The sequence below is a fragment of the Protopterus annectens genome, chromosome 2.part0 (assembly GCF_019279795.1).
Source record: "Protopterus annectens isolate FY-2018-M chromosome 2.part0, PAN1.0, whole genome shotgun sequence".
NCBI lineage: Eukaryota > Metazoa > Chordata > Ceratodontiformes > Protopteridae > Protopterus > Protopterus annectens.
Genome location: NC_056728.1, coordinates 45161412 through 45175813, shown reverse-complemented (window position 1 = coordinate 45175813; position 14402 = coordinate 45161412). Strand labels below are relative to the sequence as shown.

At 37.3% G+C, this 14402-nt stretch overlaps 1 protein-coding gene across 1 annotated transcript in view; it reads left to right on the top strand.

The window, feature by feature from the left end:
* Positions 1-14402, top strand: part of TSPEAR (thrombospondin type laminin G domain and EAR repeats) — a 219749-nt gene that overhangs the window by 74388 nt on the left and 130959 nt on the right. The window contains exon 7 of the mRNA XM_044060283.1: positions 11220-11452. Coding sequence (XP_043916218.1) covers positions 11220-11452 — 233 coding nt within the window. The remainder of the gene's footprint in view (positions 1-11219; positions 11453-14402) is intronic.

Below are 14402 nucleotides of genomic sequence, written 5' to 3'. Positions count from 1 at the left end.
GCGGTAGTGGTTATGGACACTGAAGATTATGTATTAGAGGCCCGTAGACAGCTAAGGGATGCAAGACATTATATGCCCATGCCACTTGACCCCACCTTTTCGGTTTAAGAGAGAGAGATTGATACATTTTTGGACCTGGCCTGTGATGAAGGGATAATTTCCCAGCAGGTGAAACAGCATTTAATGGCTGATGACCCAGGGCAACAGATCCTTTACTTCTTGCCCAAGATTCATAAAAACTCAGAAAAAACACCGGGCAGACCGATAGTGTCCAGTATTGGATCTCTAACAGAGCCATTATCAGCTTTTCTAACACATCACTTGCAGCCTTTATTGAAGATGGTCAGAGCTAGAATTCAAGATACAACAGAATTCTTGACTATAATAGAGAATTCTCAGTTGGAAGCACATTGGTTACTGTGTAGATTAGATGTGACAGCATTATATACCAGTATTCTACATTGGGCTGGACTGGAAGCTGTTAGGTATTGGTTAGAGAAAGCGGATATATACTCTCCAGGGTTCAACACCTTGCTATTATGCATGGTGGAATATGTTCTTACTAAAAATGTTATATTTTTCCAGGGGGATTGCTATTGGCAAGTTCAGGGAACAGCAATGGGGGCATATTTTGCCGCCATATATGCTGATTTGTTCGTGTGCTATTTAGAGGATCTATTAATATAGGATAGTTTACACAATATTTATTTGTCCGAGATAGACATCTGGAGAAGATTTCTCGATGATTTTTGGTTAATATGGCATGGAGGGAAAGACTATTTGTTAGCGTATGTTCAGTATCTGAATGAAAATAAGTGGGGTATTGAATTTACTCTGAATGTGGATACACAGCAGATTAACTTTTTGGATGTGACAGTGACAAGAAATTATGATAATACGTTGGCATCCAGAATTTATCGTAAATACCCACAATATAACAATTTGTTATTTGCCACAAGTCTACATCACCGCCATATTATAGAAAATATACCTAAGTCTCAGTTTTTGAGGCTGAAGAGAATTTGTTCTTCTCCAGATGTCTATCAACAATTTGAGGATGATCTTACGAAAAGGTTTTTGGTCAGGAGGTATCAACCACATTATATTAGTTCAGCTAAGAGATGGGTAGCAGGTCAAAATAGGTCAGAAATATTAAGATGTCATGATAAAAAACATGAGGATGATAACACTGTTAGGTCTGTCACTACATTTGGTAGGAACATCAGTATCATCAGGGATGTAATTAACAAAAATTGGAATATCTTGTTAGCCAATGAGGAATTGTCAGGCCTACTTTCCTCAAAATGTCAATTTTCATATAGAAGGGGTCGAACGTTAGGATCTTATTTCAGTCATTACAAATTATGTAACAGGGACATAAATTTGGTACAACAAGGTACGTTAACTGGTGTTAAGGTATGTGGGTCATACCCATGTGGGCATTGTTCATCATGTAAGTATATGTTAAAAATTAAGCAGTTTTCCAGTAAGAATACCAGTAAGGTGTATGATATAACATTTTTTGCAAACTGTGGGTCAGATTGGTTAGTATATTTAGTGACTTGTTCCTGTGCTCCTTTTTATGTTGGACAGACCTCCAGGTCTGTGTGTGTCCGTATTTCAGAACATTTCAGTGACATTCGGACTAAACGTATTTCAAATGCTCTGTACAACACACACTTAAACATAAGAATGCTAAGTTCCACTTTAGGGTTACTGATAAAGTTTGGGGGACAGGAAAAACAAATTGGTATGGTATGCAATTTTGAATAAGAAAGAATGGGGCTGGATCATTAAACTTGGGGCTTTATTCTTCCCAGGGATTAATGACCATATGTAGTTTATGTATGTGATTATAGCCCTGATAAATGGAGCTGCTGCTGCTTTAAATGTTGCTTTTCAATTATGGGATTGATCATGGCATAAATACTGGTGATATGTGCTTTTGTATTTACCACTGAAGAAGGCAAGGTTGCCGAAACTGGTCTGATTTTTATGGTGTTGCCACATTAAAGAGAAGTATGAATACGTCTATTTGGTGCTGGATTTATTTTTTTGAGAAATACTTAGGAGTTTTGGGCCTGTGCTTCAGCCTTAACATGCGGGGTGTGTCTTTGAAGGTGAATGAATAACAGAAAACCAAAAACAGGGAGAAGATAGCCATGATCAGGAAATATTTGCACTTGCATGTTTGTCCACAAATATAGTGATATTTTATCAGCACTGTACTCATGTTGTAAAACATTTATCCCCACTCTGCCGATGTCAAACATTTATTAGCACTCTACGCCCATCAGAAGGTTATCACCACTCTACCCACATCAGAAGGTTATCACCACTCTGCACCCATCAGAAGGTTATCACCACTCTACCCACATCAGAAGGTTATCACCTCTCTACCCACATTAGAAAGTTATTACCACTCTGCCCATGTAAAACATTTATCACCTCTCTACCCATGTCAAACATTTATCATCACTCTACCCACATCAGAAGTTTATCGCCACTCTGCCTACATTATCAGTGGCTGAACATATTTCACATTAACCACAGCAGCTTCTGTATTCTGTAACTGACAGTGACTATAAAAGCAGCACATTCCCCTAACTAAAACACTTCCTCCAACCCTAACAAAAAAGTTACACTAATCACTATACACATAAATTAATATAACTAAGCCTATGATTTCTGCACCCCTGCAACAGAAATCTTAAAACAGACAAAAATAAGATTTTATAGCACTAAAGCATTAAATACTTTGCACATAAGCATAAACATCACATTTAAATAACAGTAAGCATAAAAAATACTTTATTCTATAGAGGGTTTCATAATATGGTGTCTTAACGTACCTTGGACCTGAAAGAAATTAACAAACCTCAGATATGAAAGAAATCCCTCACAGAGGAAAGGACTGCACCCCCTCCCCCACAAAAAAGCACATACAAGTAAAAGAAAAGAATTAAAACTGAAAACATACCACAAACCCCTTAAGGAAAGAACTGTGCCTCTGTACTGCAAACTGGAATAGGTACCTGATATCAGTCACAGAAAGCAGAAATACATTAACATTCACATTAATATAATAAAATGTGTTTGACTTAAACATTCTTACCAGTTTCTACCTCACAGCTGATACACCTGTTATTACAGGTGAACATAGGGCCAGATTGCAAAAGATTTGCTCTCAGCTTGTCTGCCCTGATTCCAAAAGATAGCCCTCAGTGACTTACTTCAGTGTAAGGCCTGTCTATAAACAACCTTAGTGTAGGGCCAGATTCCAAAACACCTGCTCTCAGCCTGCTGCATTGTAAGTGATCACTTAGATAGCAAGTCTTTTGGAATCGGGGCCACAACACTCATTATATTACATTCACTTTACTGCAGGAGACAGTAAGCCAATTTTTTCCATTAAGTGTATTTAATATTATTCATTCTCTCCTTCTCCATCTTCCTCTTCACCCTTTCTCTACCTGCTCCATGTCCTTTTGAATAACGGCGTATATTCCTTCCCCCCTTCTCTTTCCAGCAGTCTGTTCCATGAGTCTACAACTGTCTCTGTGAAAAAGTATTTTTGGAGCTGCATGGAGTAGTTAGTCCCTACAATCTGTTGCCTTTGCCACATCCTACCCACCATGTCTTTTCTGTACAAGAAGATCCCTTCATATCTCCCTGGCATGATTGTATGCATCAGTATTATGTTCATCCATCCCTTCTGTGCTAAATGACAATAACTCTAGTTCCTTTAACCTTTTGGTCATAGCCTTTCTACTTCATCTCACAGAGCTTTCTGGTGGCTTTGTTCTGTATTCTTTCCAGAAGCCTGATGTTTCATTCCATGTATGGCCTTCAGAATTGCAAGCAGTACTTAGCTTGTGGTCTAATACCCTGAAGAGTGGAAGCATTCTGTCTTTGCTTTTGGAATCTACACCCCTAAGGATACACATCAGCATTTAGTTTGCTGCTGCCGTTGCTTCTTCTTGTCCGCTTCACATGTAATTAACATCCCTGTATTCTTCTTCTGCTATTCCTTTACCATCATTTCCGCTTCTCTCAGTTGATGCTCCACATCAAGGTTGTTATAGCCCAAGCACAGTTCTTTGTGTTTCCTTCTACTTAACCTAAGTCATCTTTCTGCCTACTAGGTCAGCCTTTCCATGTCCTTCCTTAGACACCCCCCACTGCAGTTTCTATCTTTGTGTCACTATCAACACAGTTGCTCCTGTTTGCACAGATATATCTGAAAAACATACTTATCAGTGCTCTGCCCTGTGCAAGCCCCTACAGTACTCTGTTAATATCTTTTTTATTTACAAACACTGTCCTTCTCATCACAGCCATCTATATCCTACCCATCAACCTTGACCCAGTCCATTTCTTCCTGTTTGATTGTACTGCCAACCCCTCCTGTTTTCCTATCAAATCTCCTGTGTGGTACCAAGCCAGGGGCCTTGATGAAATCCAGGTAGACCATGTTTACCTGCAATTCCCTGTCAAGTTCATTTCGGATCCAGTCATAAAACTATATATATTATATTTGACTTTTGACTGACTGATCCTTCTGGTCATAAAACCATGTTAGTCACTTCTTGGAGACTGTTGTCCTCTAAAAACAGCAAACGTGTACTCTGGCAAGGCTGACGTCATCAAATAGACTTTCTTTGATTTTTTTTTATTGTAGTTTAACAAAACTCTCTGCACTTATAATGTTTGAGCTATTGGTGCACTGCAGTTGTGTTTTTTTACCTTTCCCCACTGTTGTATGACTACGAAGTTGGTCTATATAAATCAGGGGGGTCTCCCCCATATGTGGTGTGCAGGGGCCTTGCCTTCTTTAAATTTTTTTTTGTATTGTTCGGCATTTTCAAGTTATGCTTCTCAGCATATGGAAAAAACAATAAAACATAACTTGTATTTGGATGACTTCAGTGAAAATAGGCGAAGCTCTAAAAATGCAGTCAACCTTCTCTTCTGGCTTCTCTCCATGATTTTCCCTTACACTGCTTTCACATTAACAGGCATGTAGTTCCTAGATTATTTCTGCTTCTTCACCAGAGCACTATCGTTACTGTCTTCCTTTCCTCTGACACTTGCACACTACTTAGTGATCTGTTGAAGCTCTTCCATCGTAGTGCCAATTTGCACATTGGTGGTCTTTGAAGACTCAGGGAGGTAGCTATGTGGTGCTTGTACTTTATCCTTTCTAAAGGCAACCAGTTCCACCTGACTTCCTCCCTGTCTGTCCTGCTGTCTCCCTTGCTCTACTGATTTGGCCCTGCTTTCCTCCTGGCATATGATTATCCCCTTTACTTCCCTTTGCGAAAACTGTAACAAAGTATTCATTTATTACGTCTGCTTTTTTCCACATTTTCTGTCATTTCCAACCCATTTTTTGCTCAGCCTTCAGTTCTGTCCCTCCATTCCTTCTTTATGCTATGCACCGGCAAAAAAACACTTGTTTCCCTTTCTGTCAACTCCCCTTCATGGTTTACCTCTGTTTATTTCACCATCTTCATTGCCTTTTTGCTCATCTCCTCCTGCTATGCCGTTTTCCTCTTCTTGCTGCCATTTTCCCTCCCTTATTGTTAGCCTTACACTCCTATAGAGAAACATTTCTCTTCTCTTTTTGTCTCTTCCTTACATCCTTAGTCTTAGCTCTGACTACTTTAGCCTGACTCATTGCATAGCTTGTTTATTCCCTGAGTTTACTGCCAGTTATCTAAGTCACCCTTAACCCTCTTCACCAGCACAGCAAAGTCCACTGTTTTCATGCAGCTATTTGCCTGTGTAATCTCACCTGCTTCCTTCTTCTCTAAACTACAGAGTAGCACGATGACTCACTTTTGGTAAACAATAGTTTAGCCTAGGCAAACATGCTCCTATCTGAAGTAGGGAGGACACACACATACAATTCAGATAATCACCAGTTCACCTATGAAACCACTTGGTTTATCAGTTTATTGGTTTTCCAATACCCTAATCAATACCTGCTTCCTCGGTGTCCTGGAAGTGTGAGTCCTCCTTCTGTCTGCTCCTTATGAATATTACCCTCATTCTTTTATTTCCTTTCTTAACTCTCCTCCAATTTCTTATTCTCCTCTTTTGCTGTATACTAAGGATGATACACTGTATCAGTCTACCAGATCCCCCTTCCCCTACCTTACCTGCCAAGGCACTTAAACTAGGCTCTGAATGTGTCCACCTCCCTGCACTGTTCTTGGTTTAGTGTTCTTCCTCATCTCTGACCGCACATCTCATATCCTTCTTTATGTAGACTGTTTTATTACCTCATCTGTTCTTAGCTTGTCATCCCTGTACAACCTATATCCAGGCACATTGATGTCTCAACATTTCTTGTTACTGGAACACATTTTTTGTGTTACATACAATGTCCAGCCTTGTTATGTGGAAAACCAAAGTCATCCAAACATTTGACCAACCCATCCAGCCCCCTACACAATCCCAAAGTACCCAGAACACAACCACAAAATGTAAGACATACATCAGTACAGGAAGTGAACACAAAACTTCCAGGCCCTTAATGATCCCACTAACCTACTTAATCCCTAATCTGACAAGACAACAATATAGAGTATGGTAAAAAGATATTAATAACCCATAGAAGAAAAGCCTGATTTAATAAGAAACACAGACTGCAATTACCCCGCCCTCACTCACTGGATATCAAGCCCCAAATAAACTTGAAAAATAGCACTCCTTCCAAAATTCATACTTCTGAGCTTTCAGAAAAGATCAGAAAAAACAAATCCACTGAAAGTAGTTAAAGTACATTCACCTTAAGTAACCTTGTATTACTACACAATGGAGTCCATTTAAAAAGAACATAATTCAGAAAGTGCTGATATGTAGAAAAAAATCAGAACTGCTGACACACATAAAACAATAGGAAACCTACAATGACTTAAATAACAATATAATATGTGGTGCTTCTGAGTTGGATGTGGGTAATATCTTGGACTGAAGGGGTAGGAAAAACAAATTCAGTACCCCTTTCAGGCTCTGTGTGTCTCTCAGTAGCTCTCTCTTCTGGATTCCTATAACAGAAACAATATCTGCCTTCCTACTGATATTTTCTAATAGTTCTTTATCTTTCTTCTAGCACAGTTCTTTGAACTTGAAACCCCCATCCAAAAAAGGGCAAGCAGCAGTGTGCATGAGCTTACCGGAGCTCTCCTGCTATACCGCATTAATCGTTTCTTTAAACAAACAGCACTGCTGTTAGAGCAGCATTTTCATTTAAAGGGTTAATGGCTAAAACAACAAAAGTTCTTTGTTTTCTAAAAGAAATACTTATTTACCTTACATACTAAAAGGAAACACTTCTTTATTTACAGTAGTAATTCTCTTTATACACTCTACACACAAATCTAGGACTATTTGTAAGATCTACATTCATTTGGGCACTTTATTTGGTGTGATCCACCATGCATGCACGCACTGCCCCCTGTACCACCTTAGTAATGGGTGTTAACCCTAACCCTAATGCTGCCCCTTCCCCCAACCTTAACCCTATACTTAACTTAAGAGAAAAACATTGGTAACACTGCCACAAGACACACTCAGGTACATGAACACATACAAACATATGTTGGCATCACTACATCTACCCCTTACCTGACCTTGACCCTATCCCTAAAATACACACACTCGCACACAAACATGCAAAACGTGTCCCTCCACCTATCCCTGACCCTAACCCTGACGACCACATACACATGCAAATGCTTTCACCCCCTTCAATCCCACTCACATTTCATAACAAAGTGGTCCCTCAACATTTTGAATGTTCAACTATCCATATGTTCGACATTAAGCACTACCATTATCACTCAGCGACGAAATCAGTGTTTGATCAGATTGAGGGAAACCATTTATATCTATCTATCTATATTATGTTTGGTCGACTTATGTAATGGTCAAAGTTCAGTAGAACAACCATTACATAATTTAAGGGTTTTCCCCTATCTTTGAGTTTGTGCAACCCTGGAGTTATTAATTTATTTAATTTCTGAGGGTGTGGAGGGCAAAAGCCCCTATGTAAAAGTTGTTTTTTTTTTACGTTTGGCAATCACAAATGTGATCTATTGGTTTACATTTGTGGTTACTTTTTTTTTGTAATATTAATGGCTATTAATGGTATTCGCTAATGAGCTTTTTCAATGTTTTGTGTTTCAATCAAATTTTCAGGCAATTTATTATAAACTATATATACACACAGGCACACACATGCACACACACACACGTATGTGCCATGTGCGCGCAAACTCAGCAGCTTCAGCTTCTGTAATTCATTCCTTTTCAAAATCCTAAAATGAATAATAACTAAATTCCCTTTATTATTAAGAATAATACTTAATGTAACAATTATTCACTCTCTAGAGTTATATACAAATGATTATAACCTCCAGATCTTTGCTATTGATGTCACAATTATTTTACCATAGTTGAAGACTAATTCCTGGTAGATATTGTTATATTAGCTGTTATGTTATATGTATATACACACACACACACACACACACACACACACACATATATATATATATATGTGTGTGTGTGTGTGTGTGTGTGTGTGTGTGTGTGTGTGTATAATGAATATTTTTATTTAAGAGAAAACACTACCTGCTGTGAGACGTGGTTGTTTATACCACTGCTGTTTCTCATCCTTTCTACATCTTTTTAGGTATCACTCCTGGAGCATAATGAGGAACATCAGAAGCTAGACATACATATTTTTCAAGACTAAATGCTACAGGAAAGGATCAGCCAGTTATTCTAACTTATGCAGTAAAACATTGATTATTATTTTGAGTCTAACCTGTATTGTTAAATATTGCCGGTATTTAAATTGTGTTGTTAAATATTGCATCATTAATGTTTAACCAGTGTTGTTACCCTAAAACCACTCCACATATTTTTGTTTTCTAGCTTATTACATGGTTCCAAGATAGCACTACAAAAGATGTGTTCAAATTCAGTTCATATTGGTAAAGAATGAATTAAAAATCAGTGTCAAGGTTTTGATGGGGCAACCCCCCTGTTCCTCCCAACACAGGAAACTTCATCCACTTCACCCCTTTCCTTAACTTAATCATCTTCAAGGATGGTATAACTCAGAGAGGGGAATTCTCTCCTTTATTAAATCCCAGTTTATGCACTCAGAGCAATTTTTACTTGCAGCATTCACAGTGTCCATATGTTTTGCTAAGTGATGCCATGGCAAATACCCCACTAAAATCCAAGTAGGTCACAGCCTCAGCCTCTTCCTGTTTTAGTATAATAGTTGCTTAATCAAGTAATTCCATTATGCCTTTCACCCAATACATAAGAACAAAGGCACTCCTTCATTTCTTACCTTTTTTTCAGCATTTAGTAAGGACTAAATCTTGGCAACTTGGCTGGCTGGCCTTCGAAGGCATTAACATGTTCTACAAAGAACTGTTGCAAGCACAACATTCTGTTAATTAATTATGAATTAATTAATTAGGATATGGAAATCTACCTCCACCAAGAGGCCTGTTACTACTGGTATCTCACTGGCTTCAGTACTGGGACCTCTCCAGTTTGGAATATACTTCTCTTCCTAATAAGAAAAGGGGTGATCTAGCTAATAAAACAAAGATAGAAGAATACAAATGGATTAATTATTTTAGATCATCCACCTGGTCTGAACACTTTAAATAGTGTGACATCCCTATTAAAGGAGAGACAAACATATGTTACTTATTATTAATATTTAAACATTTTTATATAGTTTTACACATTTTTTATATTTTTATATTTAGGTACAGAATGTTGTATTTATATTATATTTATAGTTGAATATTATGATTGCTGCTATTTAAGTAAGTGATGCTTCCTATTTTATGATACCATGTGATCATTGTGAATTTTGATTGGCTGGCTGTAATTATTTAAACTGAGTGTTATTCGTTGTTTTTATGTACACTGAAAAAGAGTCTGTAAGACTTGAAAGCTTTGTGTTTTATTAAACTTCTGGGATGGTTAGACTACTGTTTTTTCTTTGTTTGTATTTTACAATTGTGATTAGCTGAGAAACATACATTTGTGTATCCCTCTGCATATGGATATAAACATAAATGTATTCCCAACCTAGTATCTCAACATTTTAAACAGCTTCATTCATTCATTTATAAAGTATAATGAAACTCCCAAGACAAATGAAAATGTATTCACTGAATTTGAGAAAGGAACGGGATTGGGATTATAGTAAGGATATACTATAACAGAAAAAAGTTTAATACTTTAGGCATACGTGACGAATTGATGGAAGATTTATGAGAAACATGATAAAATCTTACTTCATGAACAGGATGCCAGAAACCTGAAATGCATTGCTGAAAGGGTGTGGTGAGAGCAGATCTAAAGAAGAGTTCAAAGCCTGAGTCAAACTAGAAAAAAGTATGAACACGGAGACAGACTAGATGTAGCATTCAGAGTGACTTCTGAACATCGGGCGTAGCTCTCGACTGTTCACGTCTGAAATGGAAACAAAGCCAAAAATAATTATAGATAAATGTCCATGATTAGCACCACTGTCTAAATATTGGTACTACTAACTTTAAAATTCACAAATAATAGGGCTTGACTTAGTTTTGAGTTAAAAGAAGCCTTTAACTGTAATTATTTATTTATTTTTTGTTGTTAGCTCTACTATATCTTTTCAGAAAAATTACAAGTTTTAGTAAAGTGGAATGGGATTTTCAGATAAAATCAGGGATATCCCTGAAAATTAGGGATTGTTGAGAATTATGTCCACAGGTCTTCTGACAGCATTCTCATTCATTGATATAATACTCTGGAGTGATGTATCACACAAAAAATGTAAGTCATTAGGAGCAGTGTGAGCTGCAAAACTGTATGCAGGCTGTGGCATGCTGTTAGGTACATCTACCAAGACTCTTGTAGCAGCACAGGTCTTGGACAAAAGCTAAAATCTGCTTTAATAATGTATGCACATTAATGCAGTTATCGGTTAATGAAATTCCAGCAACTAGGAAATGGCAACCCCCTCCCTTACACAACCACAAGGAGGTATCTGTTGCTATATCTGCACTATGTGAGAGTGTAATGTTTCTTTAACAGCAGGCCCTTTTAAATGATGATTTTTGTTAGTTTTAATATCTGACATATGATCTGATTTATCACTGTCTACAGCACTATCTTTTCTCTTCTAGCCTCAAAAAGACTGGATTATGTCCAAGAATATCAGAATCTGATCACAAACTCAGAGACACTGGATATTGAAACTTTTGTCATCCCATCTGTTGGACTTTTTATTGCTACAGCAAACAGGAAATCCCAGCCTGGTTCTGGTATTTACAAGTGGACTGATGGCAGTTTCAAACCCTACCAAAACCTGACTACATATCAAGCCCAGGCCTGGAAACATTTTACTATTGGTAAGAAGGTAAGTCTCACGTTCAGACCCTGGTATGCTCATGATATTTCTAGTCTAATCAACTGTTTAGCATTAAGGTATGAAGTGCTCACTATGACCAAAGTGTTGAAGATTTGATTAGAAGCCCTGTACTGGAAGAGACAACAAAGTAAAAGAGAGGAATGTCACCGGATCACCCTCTGTTATGGGTGAATGTGTGGGAGTGTGCTGGTTATACCTGATGTCACAGTCCCCAGTGGAGACCATGTACTGGTGATGTGAGATATTAGCGAGGTAGTGGAGGTTGCATTACCACTAAGGTGGGAGTGCATTCCCTCTGATCCTCATAAGTGCCCACCTAGAGCACATGACTCAGACTGCTGTGAGGAATTAGGAGCCAAAACAAATTCAAAAAAGTTGCTATGGTGGGGACTCTGGTCTTCTTTCTGCTTTCATAACCACTGTAAAATTAATTAACACACCCGAAGAGTGGAGGTTGGCAGTTATCAGTCTGAGGATTAGACCAAATGTCTTTCCTTTTTTTATACCCCCTCCAACCCTGCACAGCCTTAGACTGTTTCCCTCTGGCATTTGTGCTTACCATCCCTGTTTCTCCCATCTTATGCATCTTACCAGGTACCCCAAACAAAACCTTTCATTGACTGGGTTCCCCTGATTCCTTCAGAAGTTTACCTCAATGGTAACTCTGTTAGGCCTGAGGAGTGAGGCATGTGATGACGAGTGTTGAGCTGGGACCCTGGGAACCATCACTCTTACAGTGGTCAGTGAAATACCCTAGCTATGGACCTGGCTAGTGAAGTGATGTCAGGATGTGATCACCTGCCCTTGTTTTAACCCTGAGATGTCCTGTAAGGCTCTTGATTTCTAACAGTGCAGAGGTCATCCAAAGAAGTGAGACAAGGAGGTATTTGGGGCATGTTCTAGGTCTACAAAATTTAATAGAAGAGCATGACTGGGGGTGGAATCAACAATAAAGGTTGAGGAAAGGGACAGATAGGAACAAACTTTAAAATAGATTAGGAAAAATTCTACTTCACAGAAAGAGAGCATGGAATGGGTTACAGGATTTGATGGTGAGCTCATTTTGAAACAGTGGGCAAATGGCCACATGGGGACAGGAACAAGGAGAGTGAGACAACTGTCATTTGAGGACTGCAGCCCTTAGGTGGACTAGAGAGACAAACTATCTTCTTCTGACAGCAATAACCTTAAGTGTGTTTGCATACGTGCACTAGAGGAAAAATTTCCCTAGTACAGGCAATTATATTCTGTCTGTCAATCAATATTATATTTAAAATAAAGGGGTAGCGATGGGCTCGCCGTGTGGCTCTAGTTATGCAAATTTAGTAATGTCCTTTTGGGAACATAGATATGTATTAGGCAATGACAACTTCACAGAAATAATTAAATTTTTAGACGATATGTTTATGGTGATTCAGGGTGATGAAGAAACTGCTGTAAACTTGGTAAAAGCATTAAATAACACATCTGATTTTTTGCAAATCACCCATTTTTTGCACACTAAATCCATATCTTATTTAGATGTTGAAATTATCAAAAATGAACAACAAAAAGGGTACGAGGCTAAAATATTTAGAAAGCCTACTACTCTAATAAATTTTTGCACTATTCAAGTGCACATCCGTTCCATCAGAAACGGTCTGTAGTGAAGGGCCAACTAGTCCGAGCAATGCGGATGATCACTACAGAAGAAAATTTTTCTGAGGAATGCATAAATTTGAAACATATGTTTTTAAGTAGAGAATACCCTTTAGATTTAATAGAAGAATTAATACATGAAATCACATACAAAAGGACTAAAGGTTTATATAAACCATTACTAAAGAAATATACAGATATATACATCACTGTTACAGAACAAGAAACTAGTATAAATCAAATGGATTCTTTACAACAATCTGAACTGCCCGGTTTTAATTTGGCATGTATTTTAACCTTTTCTTTAGACTATAACAAAATTAAAGAAATAATAATAAAAAATTGGAGTTTATTAAAAGATGACAATACTCTAGTTTCAAAAGTAGGAGAATTGCCAAAAATAGTCTGGAGAAAGGGACTAAGTTTCAAAAACCTATTGCAAAAACAAATAAACTCAAAAATGAGGAATTTGGGCATGATGCAGTGTGGTAATTGTCCATACTGCTATGTTATGGAACTTGGAATCACAACTGATATAAATGGCTTTAGATTAAATTGTAAGAATAGATTTAACTGTAACTCAAAAAGAGTCGTTTATGTTGCTAAATGTCAAGCCTGCCCCTCTTTCTATATAGATAAAACAGATCGGAGACTGAGGGACAGGGTATATGAACATCTTAGGAGCATAAGTCAACATAAAAGAAGAAAATGCTCTAGCTAGGCATGTACTTGCACACCCAGACCATAAGTTCAAATGTAAGGTAATTGATCAGGTCATTCAGGATATGAGGGGTGGTCCATTTAGTTTACTGTTGGAAAAAATGAAACTAATGTGGCAAATTAGGCTGAATGCATATATGGATCTTGGTATAAATGAAACGTGTTCAATAATGTGTTTACTGAAGCTTAAAAGTTTGGATAGATAAGATGTATAATTTATGAAGTATAAATTCTATACTTTTAAATGTATAGATAAAATATGTATGTAAATATATGCAAATATAGTATTGTAACACATTAGGTTCATAGGGAAGTAAGCAGAGATGTCTTGTATCAGAAAGTTATACTTTGTTTATTATTTTTATTATTGTTATTATATTTCAAGGCAACTAATATGGATATGGAACACAAATATTAACATTAATAAGTTGTTTCAATTATAGAAAAGCGAGTAATTTTAATATATATTTATTTGATTTTAGTAAGTGAACTATTTAAAAGAGTTTATAACTTTAAAATTTTATTGCTTTATCATGTGACCTTGTGAAGGTTATTTAAATGCAGTTGGATTTTTTAAATG